The 18,472-nt window shown below is 53.6% G+C and overlaps 5 protein-coding genes across 5 annotated transcripts; 4 read left to right on the top strand and 1 right to left on the bottom strand.

Annotated features, from left to right (window-relative positions):
- Positions 1-613: 613 nt before the first annotated feature.
- Positions 614-3,014, top strand: CPAR01_01383 (kelch domain-containing protein; the record flags this gene model as incomplete). Its single annotated transcript, XM_060485672.1, has 3 exons — positions 614-1,046; positions 1,107-2,040; positions 2,096-3,014. The coding sequence occupies 3 exons, from the start codon at positions 614-616 to the stop codon at positions 3,012-3,014; spliced, it is 2,286 nt and encodes a 761-aa protein (XP_060356529.1).
- Positions 3,015-4,285: 1,271 nt separating this feature from the next.
- On the bottom strand, positions 4,286-6,620 carry CPAR01_01382 (uncharacterized protein; the record flags this gene model as incomplete). Its single annotated transcript, XM_060485671.1, has 4 exons — positions 4,286-4,423; positions 4,482-4,662; positions 4,722-5,801; positions 5,932-6,620. The coding sequence occupies 4 exons, from the start codon at positions 6,618-6,620 to the stop codon at positions 4,286-4,288; spliced, it is 2,088 nt and encodes a 695-aa protein (XP_060356528.1).
- A 4,999-nt stretch (positions 6,621-11,619) lies between these two features.
- Positions 11,620-12,520, top strand: CPAR01_01381 (uncharacterized protein; the record flags this gene model as incomplete). The annotated part of the gene is made up of 2 exons (XM_060485670.1): positions 11,620-11,791; positions 11,880-12,520. 2 exons carry the CDS (start codon positions 11,620-11,622, stop codon positions 12,518-12,520), a joined length of 813 nt encoding a protein of 270 aa, XP_060356527.1.
- Positions 12,521-16,591: 4,071 nt separating this feature from the next.
- CPAR01_01380 (uncharacterized protein) lies at positions 16,592-17,383 on the top strand (the record flags this gene model as incomplete). Its single annotated transcript, XM_060485669.1, has 2 exons — positions 16,592-17,228; positions 17,325-17,383. The coding sequence occupies 2 exons, from the start codon at positions 16,592-16,594 to the stop codon at positions 17,381-17,383; spliced, it is 696 nt and encodes a 231-aa protein (XP_060356526.1).
- An 883-nt stretch (positions 17,384-18,266) lies between these two features.
- Positions 18,267-18,461, top strand: CPAR01_01379 (uncharacterized protein; the record flags this gene model as incomplete). The annotated part of the gene is made up of 1 exon (XM_060485668.1): positions 18,267-18,461. One exon carries the CDS (start codon positions 18,267-18,269, stop codon positions 18,459-18,461), a length of 195 nt encoding a protein of 64 aa, XP_060356525.1.
- Positions 18,462-18,472: the final 11 nt, after the last annotated feature.

Below are 18,472 nucleotides of genomic sequence, written 5' to 3'. Positions count from 1 at the left end.
GCCCCACCATCATCGCGGCCGGGCAACGACGCTTGGACCAGCGTTGCGGCGTTGCCAAATTGACATGAGTGGGGCTTTCTGACGTTGCGCCGTCGAACTTCTCTGCCATGGAAACTGCCCACCTTAGGTAACCGGTCACTGTTCATTGTACGCTTGCTGACGTAAGGCAGACAAGCGACGAAAATCACGTGATTTCCGTTGCGAGTCGGGCGCAACCGCCGAAAATCGGGCAAGCCAATGAACGAAGCGCAGCCTCCTGGTCCCCTGCACACAGCCCGTCTGCAGTTGCCACGACAGAGACGCAGGCTGGAGACAGGAGGGTGGCCCGTGATTCCCTAATTAAGAGGCCTGGGTTGTCAACCTATGCAGGAACATTGCGAATCTCCACCTCCAGTCTCCGGTGTGCGACGACATCCCATCCCATCCTATCTCACTGTCGCTTGCCGTCCCTCTGTTGAACTTGCACTCGATAGAGAAGTGTCGCCCGCTCCTGCCGCAACTCCTTCGTCCCCACGCTGTTCAGCCAACTACACGCCGTAGCCAGCACCATTTTCGCGATCTTGCATACGATTGAGATGATTTGTTAGCATTCGCCCTACCTTCGCTGCCCATCATGGCCCAGCCTCAGCCATCACCAGCAACTCCTGGGGCCTTGGCCCAATCCCTCTTCGGTGGGCCGGCAGCTCAGGCCCTATCGACACCCAACCAGCCCTCGAACACATCCACGCAACCTTCGCCTTCTCCGATGGACCAAACTCCGGGTTCAGCAGCGTCAAGCAACAACACCTACATCATGCCCAACTCTCCTATCAAGAGTAGAGGTACCCTCGATGGCTATCGTCCAAGGGTAACAAGGACCTTGGGCCAGCGACCAGCTTGCCTTGTCAACGCCTCGGTCACATATTGTGGCAACAACCATATCTACGCTTTCGGAGGCTTCGATCAGTACACCGACGAAGTCTACAACCATGTCCTCAAGCTGGATTTGGTCAGTCACCAGTGGAGTTTGGTTGACAACTACGGCGATATTCCCGGCGTAAGAATGGGTAAGTCGTCTTGATCACGGAGCGCGGCTTCATTCACCGCCACGATCTAACAAAATCCAGGTCATACTGCCACTCTATACCAAGGTGACAAACTTCTGGTCTTTGGCGGCGAAAACGAGCACCGGACCTATCTCTCCGACTTGATCATTTTTGATCTGAAAACCGCGCACTGGACACAGCCTTCAGTAACTGGTCCTGTGCCCAAGGGTCGAGCAAGACACGCAGCGGTGCTGCACGAAGATAAACTTTTCATCGTTGGAGGCATAACTGGTCACGACAACTACGTGCTTGACGATATCTGCTATCTCGATCTCAAGACCTTCACTTGGTCCCGCTCCTGGCGTTTCGTAGGTCGATTCGATCACTCTGCCTACATTTATGGAGACAGAGTATGGGTTTTTGGCGGATTGTCTGAGGACATGGACAAAATTGGCGACCTCTGGTGGCTCGATCTCAAGGGTAGTCCGGCTTTTGATTCTGCACCTCACGTCGGGATTTACGATCGTCAAACTGGCACCAGCCGTGCTGTTGGATCGCCAAGACAACCTTATTCTATGGCGCATCCACCACCTGCAGTAGGCTCTTCAGGGTATGCCGCCAACTCGCGGACTCAACAAGTCAACCCACCTTCTTTTCAGCTCAAGACCTTTTCACCCATGGCCCCAGGAACAATCTCTTCTCTGAAGTTCATATCCGGACCCAACATACCCTCGCAGGGGTCTGGCATACACTTCCACGTGTACTCATCGGGCACGCTACTTGACTTTGTTACACCGGCCGCAACTATCACTTCCAAGGAGTGTTCCTTATCAGCACTGGACTTGGGAACCTTGCGATGGCAAAAGCTAGCTGAAGGTCGCGAAATTTTCAAGTCGGGCTACCGATGGCACTACTGTACCATGAACGAAGACGGAACTAAGGCATGGCTGCTCGGATGTCCTACTGACCCTGTCGCTTCGGACTTGGGCCCCAACGGGTTCGAGGAATACCTGAGGTGAGTAATCCCAACTAACCATCAAACAAGGGCGTTTATGACTTATCACTCGTAGCGACATAATGGAGATCGATCTTCGTAGATACGGCTTCTTAGGAAACAACTTTTCGCCTGAGCCACGTATAGAATCAAGGCCGACAACGCGAGTAGTCGACCAACCCTCAAAAGGGCTCGGGGCTGACTTGGCAAAACTCTTTGATCAGCCTCCAGAGAGCGGCAGCGGCACTGACTTCATCGTCACGGCCTTGGAAGGCGACTACGAAGACGACGACATGATGTCTCGTGTCACAGACGCGTCTGCAGGCCAAAATTGGCTCGCGCCTGACGCCCCTACATCCCAACCAATCCACGTCCACAAACTCATTCTTCAGGCTCGTTGGCCACACTTCGCCCGGTTATACAACTCCCAGATGGCGGAATTCCACACAAAGAAGATGCACATCCCTGAGCCATACTCCGTGGTCAAGGCTTTTCTTTATTACCTGTACACGGACAGCATACATGGAACGTCTGTCAACGAGAGTGGTGCCACTACTGATTTGTCTGACGTAGCTGGGCTTCTCGTCATGTCCAACATTTACGGCATTCCGCATCTGAGGCTTTTGTGCGTGAACCGACTCTCCAAAGAACTCGACGTTGACCATGCCTGCGTCATCTGGCACTGTGCTGGACTTGCGAACGAAGAGTGGCTCCGCAAGCGGGCTGCACAGTTCTGTCTCACACACTGGGGTCGTATCGTACGGACCCAAGGGTTCCTCCGTCTGCCAAGGTCGGCGCTTGTTGAACTCTCTCAGGAAATCGACATGGAGGGCCGCGTCGTCGGCGGTGATGAACTGGAATATGTCGGCGGGTTGGCAGGTTCCCGGTTTGGAGATGGATGTTCTGTCGTCAGTCGAAAGGAGAGTGTGAGCAGCAACCACACGCAACTACTTGACAGTGAAGCCGACGACGAAGACGGCATGGAGATGAGCTAGATGTGTTCTTGTCATTCATCCAGGCGCGGCTTGATACACCACCTCGATTTGCTGAGGCAAATCATGTTTAGGAAGGGAGGAAGGGACTAGCAAGATGTCCTCAATAACGTGAACATGGTTATGGTGCAAACTGGCTGGCTTGCACAATCTCACCTCACCTTTTATGGTTTTCGCAAGTAACGAAGAAATGTCTTATGTGGTGGCTAATGGTTTTCGGCATGGTACGGTGTTGGTCATAGAGCGACTTGGCTCTGGTTTTTTTCCATTTGTTTACTCAAATCGTGCTGGAGTTGCTGTCTGGTAGACATTGATATCCCACAAACACAATCACACAAAGCTTCTTGTTACTTTTCTGCTCGCGAGTTTTTTAGGCCAATTGTTCGGTCAATACATTCGTTCAGTCTATATTTTGGGAGATTGTCCAAAAAGCAGGCAAGAAAATGAATAAAAATAAAAATCATGAGTAAACTTTTCCCAACCGTGCCCTACTACAACGCCTACACTCTGTAAATCAAGCGTAAATCCCTCGCATATGGCGAGAGAAGATTCTTTTGAAACGAGACTCGAGAAAGCGAAAAAAATAAAAAGGTGACAAGAGACTATTCAATAGCCCTGAAGTCAATCCAGCCCTCACTCGTCTGCTTTTCTTCTTCCAACTCATTGCCTCCAAGCTCATACAAAGACTTTTCCAGACCATCATTGCTGCATTCCCTCTCCATCCTCCCCTGAAGCATCCTAATTTCCTCTCCGGAAGTCTCGCGATCCGTGGAAAGGATTGGATCCATCCCGTGACGTGAAACCAGCTTCACCACGCTCCTGCTCCCAAAGCAGTGAAAACGAATGGTAAAGCAAACCTGAACAGGCGGCCGAGTACCAACAAAGAAAACTAAACAAGCGGAGAAACCAAAAGAAACCAAACATTGCCGGCCTGCTCTGATGGCCTCAAAGCCGTCTAACCTCGACCGAAGCTGCCGAGGCTTGTATTAATCTAGAAAGGAGTTGTATCGTGGTCGAAGAATCGCAAGCGTTACTTGTAAGTCTATGAGGGTATAAAATGGGGACCAGACTCGATCGACCTGACAATCGACCTGAAAACCGCCCGCAAAAGCATTCAAACGCCGCTCCGTATGCCGCAAACCAACCGCATAGCCGAGATATTTAGTCGTGATTCCGAGGCCGAGGTCAGGGTGCTGTACGGTTCCCAGTGACCTCAGCGATGCCTCGAAGTCATTTGAATGGGGTGTGGTGAAATCGTCGGACGGATTGACCCCTTACATCATCTGGTCTTCGCCGATTCCAGGCAGGTTGGTCATCGAATTCTCCATAAGACCCGGCAGGCTAGCGAGATTGTTGAGCCCTGCGGCTAAGAACTTGAAATCGGGATTGCAAGGTGCGGAGTGTCCCTTGTGCTGCTCATTTTGTCAGTCACCGCATTCCGTTTACTGCTAACATCAAGTATAGACTCACGTATTTGAGACCGTTGAGGTTCTTGTAGCGCTTTCCGCAGACGTCGCAGGAGAAAGGCTTCTCCTTTTCCATACCCAAAGTACCGGGGTAAGGAGTGCTAGTTTCAGGGTTGACTATAGAGAAAGTGCCATCACCGTTCTCGTGTAGCTGTTGCGTCTGGTGCCCGTGTGTCTTGTGGTACCTAATTTGGACCCTGATTAGCCACCTGTCATACACACCAGCCGGGATGTGGACACTTACTTGAGACCGTTCTGGTTCTTGTACGCCTTTTCGCAGCCGATGACGGGGCATTTGAAAGGCTTGTGTTCCTCCGGAATCATCATTGCGCCAAACTTTTGGATCAAAGCCTTGTTCGCCGCACTGTTGGGCTGGCTAGGATCGAAACCCATTCCAATGAGATGTGCCTGAATGGCCCGTTGCTGGTTGGTGAGAGCACCTCCAGGGCTGAACAGGTGTTTGCCAGGATCATTGATGCAGAACTCGGAAGCAGAGTTTCCAAAGCTCACGTCCCCGAAGTTGGATCCGTTAAGATCCATATTGCCACCCATAGGCATGCCTGGCAAGTCGTCGTCCATATCGTCCATATCGTCCATGGGCTGCATCGGGGAGTTCTGGAAACCATTGTTGGGGCGCTGTTGCTGTGGCGTTTGCTGGGTAGTAAGCGTCGGGGTGTTCACAGATGATACCGTGGGGTTGTGCTGCAGCCCAAAGCTGGCAGCTGCAGGCGTTGGTGGCTGGGATGTCCGCAGTCCTTGAGTGAGACCCGAGGCGTTGACGTGCAACTGAGGTCGCTGTTGCTGGCCGAACATTTGCCGAGTCTGTGACATGGTTCTCTGGCTATCGTCCATCTCCATGGTTCCCAAAGCATCATCCATCTCCATGTCACCGACAGCATCCATCTCGTCGAACTGCGACATTTGTGCATGCTGCTGTCCTGCCATGTTTTGCTGACCAAGCTGCATCCCCAAACCTCCCATGCCTCCGCCGAGGTTGGAACCTGGACGGCTTGGTTGACCAAGCTGTGACATTGAAGTGGTGTTCTGTTGCTGAGTCTGTGGTCTTGCGCTGCTGGCCCTGGATGAGGGCTGTGTGGGTATCGCGGCGAACTGGGAAGAAAAGGGCGCATTGCGCGCAGTGTTCGGACTGGGTTGGGTGTGCGACTCTTCATAATGCTGTAACAAATCGTGAAGGTTCGGCAAGTTCAAACCGCAACAAGTAAAGTCCTTCATGAAACTCGCCTCAAGCTTGGGCAAATAGGAACCGGAGTGGAAGGATGGCGAGGCTTGGTGTGCGAACGGTGACGTGCCTGCCATGGCGATGCTAGTAGAACCGGTTAGCGGTAATTCTCGCACGAGCGTTGCTGCGACTGATGACATGCCAATGGTCGCCACCGAAGCATGTATGTAACGCAAATAACTGTAGGAGGCTAGGAAGGAAGGCGGGAACATACTCATCGCGAATAAAGCTGCCGAATGACATTCCTCCCCAGCTCGCGCCAGCACCCATGAGGCTGCCAGCGAGACTCTCTCGTCTCTGGCGGTTGACATGGTCGCGGTTGGGGTTGGCCATAGAAATTGGCTTAGGACCAGCGCTGACAAAGGAGTCCTGGCGACTCCGACCCATGGCCGAATCCATGGCTGGGCCAGTGGTCATATCGATACTCTTGGTTGGGATGGGAGCAAAGTCGAGGAGCTCGTCGGGGAGAGCAAAGGGGTTTCTGTCGAAGCTGGACTTTGCGGGGCCTGAGGGGGAGGTGGATGAAGGGTCCCTCGTGCTTGTGGGTGTGGCAATGGTGATTGGCTTGGTGGACCAGAGGCCTGCGCGGGAATCACGAACGTCAAAGGGGTCGGTGGGTGTGAGGGGTTGCGATGAGGGAGAGTTTGGAGTGCGGGATGACGAGTTGGAAGAGCCTGGTGAAGGAGAGGCGAAGATGTTGTCGGAGGCAGAAGGTGGTGGTGTTGTAGTGGTGAAAGAGGAAGCCGACGCACGATAACTAATATTATCGGCGCTGGCGCAGTCACTTCTGCTGGGCGTGCGCCTGGGTTCGCTGTTGTGGGCGGCGGCGGCGGTGGACCGGGTCGACGGGTCCCTTGGGTCCTCGGTACTTGTTGGGTTGAACCAGCGAAGGGCGCTCCTCATGTCAGCTGGAAGTAGACGTTGTATTGGGGTTAGGCAGGGGATCCGTGGCTCCCAGAACGTTTCTCGACCCTTTTTGTGGGTACTTATTTAATCGGGCCACTGAATGCAGCCGGCGGATGCGCCCCGAAAAAGGAGATCGAGTCCGCGTCTCGACTAGCAGCGCTGCCGCTGTAATGTGTCAAGAGAAAAAAGAGGGGGGAGGGGTGTGAGGGAATGCGTGCGTATATGCGCTGCCTTTGTGTGCTGCACTTCTTTTCCCCCTGTTTCTCTTGATTTTGTCTCTGGTTTGGATTCTCTGCCAGTTCTGGGGAATCGACAGAGGAATATGAGGGGATGGGGCGGACTCGGTGCAAAAGGTAGGTATTGGGTGTCTCGAATACGATTTGCTGGGGGTACTGCGGCGGTGGCAGGTCGAAGCTTAAAAAGTGATGGTCCAAGTACCTTTTCCCGGAAAGTACCTTGGGCAACGAAAGGTTGGGAGGTACCTGACGGAACAGTTCGTGGTGGCCGTAGTTTTGGTGTACCGCCTAGGGAGGCGAATAAAGGTGGGCTGGGGACCGACCGAGGATGGTGGATTGGTAGGTATTCCGGCGACGGCGAAAGCGCGTGGTATTGGTAATGACCTCTAGAGGTGCGTTCAAAGGTCGGAGGCGAAAATCGAGTGCGCAAGTCTTCCGCGTCTTAGTGGTTTCTACTGTCCAAAGATCGGAAACGAGCTAGTTCCGGAAGGCTGTGGAAGTAGTGGTGACGGCTGGATGATGTTATCTCCGAAAAGTTGTGACCGATCTATGTCCGCAGAGGCGTAATAGCGACGCTGGGTGAGGCTCTGGGCTGAAGATGAAGATGAGTGTTGATCATCGAAGAAGATAGTCAACTGTCGAGACGAATCAACGGGTATTGTACTTTGTGAACGGTTGCTTGGGTGTTGTCGATGCTGTTTATTATGATTATAAGAAATCGTCTTATAGTCTCGACAAGGGGTTGCTAGAGTGGGTATTGGTATCGATTGTTATGTGTTGTTCTTCCGTCGACAATGCAAGACTGTAAATGGACGGGGCCTTGAGAGCTCGAGGTGAAGAGGAGGCAGAGGTAGTATGAATGGATGACTGATAGATTGGGGGAAGCAGATCTGGGACGAAGTCAAGAGTAGAAGCACAACAGATGTCGGGGACGAAAGCCAGGAAGGGCACGGGGTTATGAATAAGAAGACAAGCGGTATGATGGAAGAGATGGGCATGCGTTGACTCGACACAAGCACAAATCCGGGTTGTCCTGGCGCAAGAGTCAAGGTACTTGACCTGGTCAGTCCAGGCTCTAGGTTGATCGGTCCAAGGGCACCTTGGGAAGTAGGTTGGGACTTGGGGAGAAGGCGGAGGAGAAGGAGGAGGGTATCTGTAGGATAAGGTAAGGCAGAGCACGGAGCTTGGAAGGCGCTTGGAAAGCGGTCCCCTCGACGAAAGCTCGGTCGATATTTGGGGGTGGGAAATGTGGGAAAGTTTTGGGGGTGTCAATGACGACGACGGGGGTTCCAGTCCATGTTAGTAGCACCTTACTGTCCGTCTGTCTGTCTTTCTGTCCCATGAAGGGGCTGTCATCTACATACATAGTGCCAACTGCTCGAACGTAAAGTACGGTCTCTGCGCAGTAGGTGAAGCAAGCTGGAGGTATGCAGGAGATGGCGAGAAAGGCAAAGCAAGAAAGCGAGAGGGGACCCAATCGTCTTGTCTCGGACTGGCAGGCACACCGATGTTGACCTACACCTTAGACTTTCAGCACTCCCAGATCCAGATGGGGAGTTTGCTGCAATAGCACACACACTCACACACCACCAACATGCTGGTTACCTGCGTGCCCGTTGTACTTTCCCATCGGGGCCGTAGATATTGGGTCTGAGCCCAAGCTCAGGCGCGGGCGAGGCAGAGAAGAACGGGGGAACACGGGCGAATGGCACCACACAGACACACACCCTAACGGCCGATGACTGTTAGTGTGACTCCTCAACGACAAACGGTGCTCTCTACAACGACCAAATCAAAAGGCAAATAAGCCCCAAGTGTCTGATCTGGTCCGATGTACCGCTCATTGATGTTTCCTGGGGTAGAGTAAGACAGACGATTGCGCCGTTTGTTAGGGGATTTGTGTGAGATAGCCTTGGCCTCGATAGATATTTCGGGGGTAATCAGGTACCTTTACTGTGTAGGTAAGACAGAGATGTAAAGTACAAGATACTTGGTACCTGCCTCCAAAGGTAGCGTTCCTCAGCTAAATGTAAGGTACTTAACTCGGCTTACCACACTCTTCCTTCCCGTCGTTGGTGATGTTAAGTTTCCAAGTGCTCCGTACCTCATCTTCCATGGCAGAACTTCCAACAAGCTGATACATAAGGTAACGAAGGTATGAACAGGTAGGTACGCATCTCAGTGCGGTAAGCGCTCCTGCTCGACGCTCCGCATGAACGACGGAGGCGGCGACGACAGGAAGGAGGCAGGAGATGACACCGGGCAGGCAAGTACGTCCTGGGTCAGACGATCTTCTCGACGAATAACAGGTCCGGAAAAGGTAAGGTAAAGGCAAGGCAACGGTCATAGCAAGGGACTTTTCATGAGGCAGGCGTGGCACGATCCACCGAGGAAGGAACAACAGACGAGGAAAAAGCAACAAGCCGACCAGCTGGCGCCCCAGGGGACCTGCGATCCCACTCTTTCACGACTCCATTCTTACTCTCGAGTCTCGAAGGAGGGCAAGGGAGGCATCGACGTCGAAGAAGAAGCAATAATGAACAGGCGAAGACGAGGGCTTGCCTGCAGGCCTGCCTGTAGCCCTGTAATGAATTTTAGCGCTTGCCTCGAGGCGGATACCATACGGCAAGGTACGTAATGGCGGATATCCTCTTCTCTTACCTGCGAATATTCGTACGAAGTACTCCGTAAAGTCTGGAATAACACGCCTCGTTTGTGGCTGCAAATCTCTCCCCGCCGCCCGGCATTCTGGCATTAGTAGCAGTCATCATTGATCGATCAATCGAAATAAGATACGAGCTTCGCTACATGGCTCTGTACAGACCACTCTTGGACGCGTTTCTGCCATGCTGGATACCTTCTCGCCAAAACCGCACACACCCATCACACAGCATCGAACCGTTCCTAGATCAGCTTGTTGCCACACGGCCAGCGGCGTCCGTCGACATGTGCCGGCACCATCCCGGCCGGCCCCCAATTATGTTCCATTGGTCCCTTAGCCTCCCCTTTCGACGCTACCTCCCAGGCAAAGTCTTGTCTACGTCTGTCACAGGCTATCCTAGCGCAACGACTTACACGATCCATGATCAAACGCTTCTTATCCACCGTCTATTTTCCGCTGTTCCCACCTGCGATAGCCCATCTTTGCTCTCCAAGGAAGGAAGGGAAAAGACACAAACGGCAGGTTCCACGGGGATGAATATGAATCCCGTGTCAGAGATGAAGGCCTCAAGCACAGGGGACGGAGCAGGATCCAAACCGTTACGTGATCGACCCAGTCTCTTGGGGACGCTCTAGGAATCGAACAAGGTCATGGTCACTGTGTTAAATGGAGCCGTCGAGCCTGTCTGCCCACCATATCCACGCCAGGCCACATGAAATGCCTACCTTCGACGGATACGTACTTGGATCGATGGAACTATTTCATCACCTCTCATCTCCTATACCGACAAGTCACGCACAGGCACGATTCAGGTTGCCAAACATGGACCAGTGAGCCTGTCTACTTCGAGTAACCCGGAGCGCTGGGTCGGAGTCCTGCGAGACACGAAAGGCTGGTCAAGCTGGCTGCTGGTGCGAATATACTCTACGAATACAGGACAGGCACCATCGGCTCCAGCTGAGAGAGGCTGGTTGGCGGGTGAGTTGCGCCGGCCCTGCGCCTGATCGTCAACCTGCCTTGCCGACAAGGACGTCACCAGCCGCAGGCCAATCGCAGGCGTCATTTATGCGACCATCGATGATGCCTCCGGGCAAACGTACAGTACTCAGACATATTGGAGGCTGCTACTCCAACTCGCCCCCTCCCCCCAGGGCTTGTCCGCAGATGCGAGCCGCGAGCGATGTGCCAAAAGACCCAATATTGATTTTCATGGAAGTTTCTCATACAAGTTGAGCTCCGCAAGAAGCGCCGGCTGGCAACAACGTCAAATCAGAAAATCAACGTCAGCGAGCCACGAATTGCCCAGAATTATTCTGTAGCGGTGGATCCTACGGTACCGACGGATGGAGATGCCACGAGATGACTGGACAGGGCTGCCGCACACCCGCCTCTAAGCTGCCATGCTTGACTCATAGCCAGACATTTAGTGTCGGGGACAGGCCTGCTTGGCCACTCCATGCTCCATGTCAAGTCTATGTACTGCACTCATCGGCCGCTACCCGTCCTCGGTGATTGACCGTCTACAACAACAAAGACGAGATACAAAATTGTTGCTGAAGGAAAAGTGCGCTAGGCTGAGAAGACGAGCAAGAAGAAAAGCGAGGCAGAATGCTGCATGGCTTTCCGAAGCGGCCGAGTCAACAGCATATCCCAAATTTCAGACAGAAGGAAGGTAGGAGGCTACGGAAGGGGTTCCGAACTCTTGGTGAGCCAACCATCACCACTCCAGCAAACCCCTCTAGTAACTAGATTCTAGATACGATTCCTGTCTATCACTGCACAGTGCACACAGCAGGATAGAGATGGAGGGAGAGGAGATGCGCCTCGGACGATGCCTGCTTCCTGCTTCGCTTTCTACGCATATGACGACGGTCAAGCACTCAGGGAACTCAAAGCGAGCTCAAGGTGACATCCATGGAAATTCCTAAGAAGTTTGTGGGAACGTCGTAAAAGAAAGTGGCAGAAACAGGGTCTCTCAGCTCTGTAACCTCTGGGCCCGCAGCAAGGAAGGCGGTCAGGTCCTACAATACTTGCATGTCTGCTTTCGGGGTCCTGGGCTGGGTGCCTTACCCACGACGTTTACCTCATGGTGGAGGCAATGGCACGCTGGCACGGCTGGGAATGGGAACACGGTGCAGCGAATACATGCAGAAGCGGAACAGAAGCAACACCCCACCGATGCCGGTCCACTCCGGATCCGACGAATGACAGTTTCGACAATGGCACCCCCAAGGCCAAAGACGCAGCCAAGTCCAGCGTCGGGGCGCCAGGTCTGTGTCTCGCTACGATACCCTTGCTAGCCGCAACAACTAAAACGAGCCTAACGTTCGCCGTGCACACCCTGCTGCCTTTTCCCAGAATTCGCTCCCGCTCCGGATGAATTCACCGTCGCATGGGTGGGCTGCGCGAGGCACTTGACACTTTGCTACTCAGGGACATGGCTCCTATGTATCCTTGGCTGGCTGGCGGAAGCAGAGGCTGGCAAATCTCAAAGCTGCCTACGAACACCGCTCTTTAGCGCCGCATACCTGGATCCCAATTTCGCCGACATTTCTGACCTGTCTCAGAGGGGAGAACCGTTTGTAACGAGCAACCCATCGTCACTACGGACACCTCGTTCTTGGGAGGAAAGGCGGTGTGGGACGTTTCTCACGGACACTTTACCTACCACGGCAGACGACCGCCCACGATCTACAGCAATTCCGAACAGATACACATACTCCCTGGCTCATCAAGCACAGAACATGGGCGCGTTTGAGAAGACCGAGGCTTTTCATTTCGCCTGCAGACTGATGAACGAGTTGCAGGTAGAGGAAGCCACGGACAACTTACAAGTTGGAAAAGATCGACTTTGTCCGCAGCCGCGGATAGCGAAAAACAGCAAACGCATACTCCGTACACCGAATGATATCCCAAAATCTCAACACCAAAGTACCGCCGCAAACGGCGCCCCTCAATACTCGATGCATCATTTCCTCATCCCAAAAACTTTGGAATAACCTTTCCCCCTTGCTGGGGCTCGCCGCAACCTTCATCTCAGTGAGATACAGCTTGGATTGGCAATGCGCTGTACCAACTTTTCTGCCATGTTTTCACCCCCAGACTGTGATTTGACAGGCAACGTGGTCCAGGGCAGTGGACCAAAAGAGCCGTAGATCTCCAGGGGATTGACTCGCTTGTCATCTCTCTCCCACCAGATGAGGTGCACATGGGCTTCGAAGCGTGGCCGCAAGCTACCGGATCTCTGTGCGATCTTGGGTTTACACCTCGATCTCGAACCCATCCACTTCACTCCTACCTAGGCTGCACCCTCGATGGTATGACCCGCTGTTGACCTACGTGCTGCATGTGATGGCCGTGGCCAGAAGCATCATATTGTACGATTTCCCTCGCCGATCTTGCTCATCAAAACCGGCTTGCCACAATTGTCTCCCCGCCGACCCGGCCAACTGTTGAAGGAGCAATCCAAGATCCTGCGTGCGCTTGGCCGACGAACCACCAACACTGACACCACCACCCACACTTCACCCCGCAGGCACGGAGTCCCGAACACTCCTCATGTTACACGACCCGGCCGAGATCGCGGAGACGGCTACGGTAACGTCAGCGTTTGTCCACCGTTCGGCCGTCCACCCAGATGGCGATGTGTTAATGCCAGGAACCGTAGCGGGGTAACGCCTGAAATGCCGCAATCTCGATACTGCATGGTCGGCTGTCCATCACTCTTCACCGGCCCACCTGTGGATACACATGGTTCTGCACACGAGCCGATATTTTGTCCCTCGGGTAGGAGATTATTACAGGTTCCGTGCCTTATTGCTATTGAGCCTTGTGGCTCCTTAACTCTCTGGCTGCATATCCGTAGTCCCTCAATCATCACATACCACAAATGTTATTTGGGAAGCCCTAGATTCTAGCGGAACGCTCCATAACCCAACAGCAATATCGGCCACCCATGAACTCCCCAATTGCGAAGGGCCTGGCATACCCTCACAGGAGCTACTCGCAGAGCCTGCTTTCGAATGCCCGAGAAGGCATCTGGCTTCAACGCTTATTACCAATCATTCTTGGTTGTTCTCGACATACAGGTATAGCGGGATGGAAAGATGCCTTGCTAAGCAACTCCAGGGCTTATACGCACTACTTGGCGCTAAAGCCGAATTATTCTGGACGGGGACGTAATGTCTTCAACGCCGTGTTCGCTTCGAGCGAATGACTCGGCGCCAGCCGATCTGAGAGCTTCGGACCGGACTCGCCCAGGATGAAGCCTAGACGCGGTGTTAGGTAGAGAGGACATTGCCGAAGTAGGCCCAATACCACAAGGGGTTGCCCTCAAACAGCCTCCGCACAACGACAGTCCATGATGCATGCATGAGGCATGATTCAGACTAAAGGAGGCCCAGAGCCAGCAGTTCGGACGACCTTACGAATGAAGTAACGCTGTGGATGACGGACAACATTGGAAATGTAGGTGCTAAAGGGGCGCACGAAACGAATACCTACACCAACGAAGACAACCTTCAACAAGGAAGACAACCTTCAACAAGGAAGAAGCAGCCACTTGAGGCCTAGTGATGATTTAGACTTAGGTCAGCTACCGTGGCTTCGAGCTTTCAAGATCCATCCTCCGTACGCCCAAAAGCTACAAGTCGCTCGGTGACTCGGGCTTTGTCGGGGGCTGAGGGCAAACGTGGCAGGCGGGAGCGCACAGAGGACCCTGACCCTAGCAAGGATCGTGGAAGGTTTCTAGAAGACGGTTCGGGCTGGAGAATGAGGCGCACGGGAATCGCCCCCGTCCCTCTCATCAATACCTAGTGAGGACGGGCCTTCACTAATTTACTACGTAGGAGACCTTGACCTGGTCTGTGATTTTGTTTGCCATAATGACACACGAATCCGTAGACTGTGTATTACGACGGAGTAATCCATCACCCAACCAGCGGTGAGAATTACGGGGCGCATCTGTACTCTGTATGCAACGCATAATAGCGAGGACCCTGAATCGGGGCGGAAGCTCTGTTGCATGTGGATATTGGTGGACTGCATGACTTGGACCCTGAGTATCTCTCGAAGCTTTGAAACAGAAGAGCACCCGAAACTCGACGAGAGTTAAGCTACGGAAATTTGGCCTCCTATATTCTCGCGCCAATGCACCAACGGCACCACCACTACCACGCTGGAAAGGATTTGGGTTTTGCCGGTTTGACGCAGTCATGAGATGAGTTTCTACTCACCGCCTCTGAATGCTCGTCCACACACCGCCAAGATGTGTTGTTGGACAGTTTCTGCGCTGAACATTTACTTCAGGCCAGTCTTGCGAAACTGCGAAGCTTGCTCAGAAACATCACGCACTTTTCCCAGGCATCTCCAAGCGCCGCGCTTTGCGGGGAAGACGCCCAACACGGCGCGGGAATGGACTGACAAACACATAGATGCGATTCCTTTTGCTGCCTAGCACCAGTATGAAGCAAGAGGCAATGCATGGCCTTGGTAGCCAGCTGACATCTTGCTAGAAGCCATTCTAGTTGTTGCGAAGCGTCGTTCAACATGGCTTGACCCTGAGCCCCCACTTGCGAGAGGAGAACAACTCATAGCCATGGCAGGGCGGTCAAGGGCTGGGAAGAAACAACAACAACCACGACAAATTATTTCTGAACGACCTCGGAACAACCCTTCATGCGCACTCTGGTACTACAATCACAGGATCGTCTTTGCCGCATGCGCCTGGCTAGCGCACAAATCAAATAAAGGAGAATGGCAAAATGGTATAGGCGAGTGAGAGTGGTGTCAGAAATGCAGATTACCAACATCAGGCCACTCCCATCCTTACAGAGAGCATCTGGCGAGTATTCGTACCTTGCTTATTCGTGCCCAACGGCATGTGCGTACACGGATATTATGGGGCACCGGGCTGAGCGTTCGGGCGCGGCCGGTGAGTGAAAGGGGCCGTTCTACGGGGAGACTTCGCTGTCAAAAGGGGTCGCCCTCGGCAGGTCGGATTCGATGGACTTGGAAGGCAGCATTTCTTGCCGGGCGCTCAGGCCCGACCAACGCGGAGAGAAAGTTGACCCAACCCGAGAGCGGCGTTCCCGTCATCAGGAAAGCGGTGGACATAGGTCGGCGATCTCCAGGTCCGCAGCTGAATGATCCCCGATACGCGAGTATTTCCACTGCAGCAGTCTGCCTGAAGCCTCGGGGGGGACAAGGCGTTCGGCCTTTGAAATCCCATAATTTACTGGAGTCGAGCAAACGGCGAAAATAGGGAACTCTCTGGCAAAGTGGTCAGACTGACGACCGATGGGAATGTGCGGCGCCTCGTCCGGTTTTTTTGTGTCTCTGAGGAATGTGACAGCCAATCAGAAGAGATGAAATTGTTCCCTCACGGCTTACTCAGCCAGTGCGGAAATTTCTCGGTGTTTGTAGAGGTGAGTGATTCCGCGGAGGGCCCTAGACTGAGAGAGAGCCCGGCCGCTGAACAGCCGCTTTGTGGTGCCGCGAGGCGTTACTGAGAGCAGGGCCAGCACTTGCGGGACGGCAAAGACCGGGCAACAAGGGTCCATTACATCATGCCGTAGCGACGACCTCATGGCACGATTCTGGGTCCCATGAGAGCTTTTTTCGCCCACGCGGCGTCCCGTCCACCAGGTTTTCAATCGCCGTCTGCATCTGTCATCAACTTTGACAATTCCATTCATTGGATATAAGGCCATTGACACCTTCTTCAGCCTCACTATTCTCATCTGCACAGAAACATCCATCAAAAATTTCAAGACCGCGATTCACTGAGACCACTGACCTTAGCGAAAACGAGCAAAGGTAGCTTCGAATCCCGATCCGTCATCCATCCGTCACCAACCACCACGTAATTACGACACTACTATCCCCACGACCACCACCGCCGGCTCAGATCCCGACAACACCAAAACCTACAAGGCTGCGCACCTAAACAACTCTTTTTGCAGCTTCAGTTCTTTTTCCCCCATTGAGGAACAAATACCTGTTCCTCCCTCTGCGATCCGAAAGGTCCACACCATTTAACACACCACAACCACCCCGCATAAACCGCAATCATGAAGGTCCTCAGCAAAGAAGAGGAGGCAGAGCACTACAGCGTCGTTGTCAAGGCCGGCCTCATTGGCGGCACGGCCGGTCTGGCTGTCGGACTCGGCGGCGTCCTCTTCGCAAGCAAGCGCTACCCTGCCTTCCGTCAGCTCACCCTCCCCTTCCGCTCCTTCCTCGTCACCTCGTCCGCGACCTTTGGTGCCATCGTCCACGCCGACCGCGAGTCCATCCGCTTCGGCAAGGAAAAGGACCCCATGTACGGCTACAAGGACGCGACGGCGCGCGCCATCGCCGAGGCCAAGGCCAACGAGACGGAGATGCAGAAGCTCAAGGAGTGGGGCCGCGAGAACCGGTACTCCATCGTCTTTGCGTCGTGGCTCGCGTCCATGGGCGTCGCGCTCGCCATCGTCGGCAAGGACAAGTACCTCACGGGCGCGCAGAAGCTCGTTCAGGCTCGTGTTTACGCGCAGGCCCTCGCCGTCGTCATGCTTGTCGTGACCGCCGCCTTTGAGATGCAGGACGCCAAGACGGGCGCCGGCCGCTGGGAGACGGTTATGATTATCGACCCCGAGGACCCGGAGCACAAGCACCTCATTGAGAAGAAGATTCACAAGGAGGAGTACGAGGGCCAGGACCTATGGAAGGGTACGTTGGCATTCCCCAAACTTATCTCCCCGAGCGGGTGATCAGCCGATCCCCACTCTTGGTACCGGAGCTCATTACTGACATTCTATCAAACAGATATGGTTGCTGCCGAGGAGCGCCGCATCGCTGCCCGCAAGGCTTCCGAGCAGAAGTAAACATTTCTAGAAGCATCACTCGACTTATCACCCATCCATCCACCTGTTCCATGAACCCATACAGGGTTCAATGTACGAATTATTTCCTATGTCTTTCGCAGAGCAAAGTTCCCCACGGAGCAGGGAGATCAGCTTGGCGGATGATTATCGTTTTGCATTGCCGGCGTTATACTTTATATAGGGAGAAAAGTGTTGATGACCGGGCCACGGCCTCGTCGTTCAACACCTATTGATGATTGTTCGAATGTCACTATGAGAGAGCGACATTGGCAAGCGAGAAACTAGATGTCTGATATATCAATCCGGCGGTGTAGCAAGTCTTTGCCAAATACAATTTCTACTTAATTCACCTTCTGGTCACAGCTGCCAATGCAGTTCCCGTGTGAGTAGTTGCAGAGAGGCAAGCGATAGCCCTTCTCTGCACACTTATAATCAGACCACTCAGGTGGCGTGATCCGACCATACACCAGATCCATATATGCCCGCTACTTCCCCAAACAATTATGAATCCGAAGCCACCATTCTTCTATTTTCGATGCCCGTTATCGGTTTCGTTGCCATTTACCTAGAGGAATCGCAGGGGAACGGAAACACTAGCTACTTACCCAGAACACGCCAGGCTACGGTATTCGTACAGCGGAACATCGAGACGAGAGAGGGGGGGGGGGGGCCAAGCTCCCGTGATCCTTGGCGGAGAGCAACCCACCCCTCCTTTCCCTCCTCCTTGCCTTCCTTGCCCTCCGTCTCCCCCGTCCTGGGACCTCCGACGGTAACTTTTTTTCCTTTGCTACTCCAAGTCCAAGAATACCTACTCCAACTCCAACTCCCTCTACGTAGGTACTTGCCTCGACTCGCTCACAAAAAAAAATATAAACGACTCCAAATGATCATCGAGAACAACTCCCTTGCTGGAATGACGTACCTCCCCGCATCAAAAACCCCATCCATCCATCCGTCCATCCGCCCCCTACTCGCGCAGCAGGCGGTACGGGCCAGACCAGACACCGAAAGATTCGCGAGTCAGTCCAAAAAAAAGTACGAGTTGCGTTTGTCGATCCGGCATCCCACGATTGGGTGATGTACGGATAC

Source organism: Colletotrichum paranaense (genome assembly GCF_030867605.1).
Source record: "Colletotrichum paranaense strain IMI 384185 chromosome Unknown Scaffold_1.1, whole genome shotgun sequence".
Taxonomy (NCBI): domain Eukaryota; kingdom Fungi; phylum Ascomycota; class Sordariomycetes; order Glomerellales; family Glomerellaceae; genus Colletotrichum; species Colletotrichum paranaense.
Note: the sequence above shows the minus strand (reverse complement) of the source record. Positions and strands in the feature narration are given on the sequence as shown.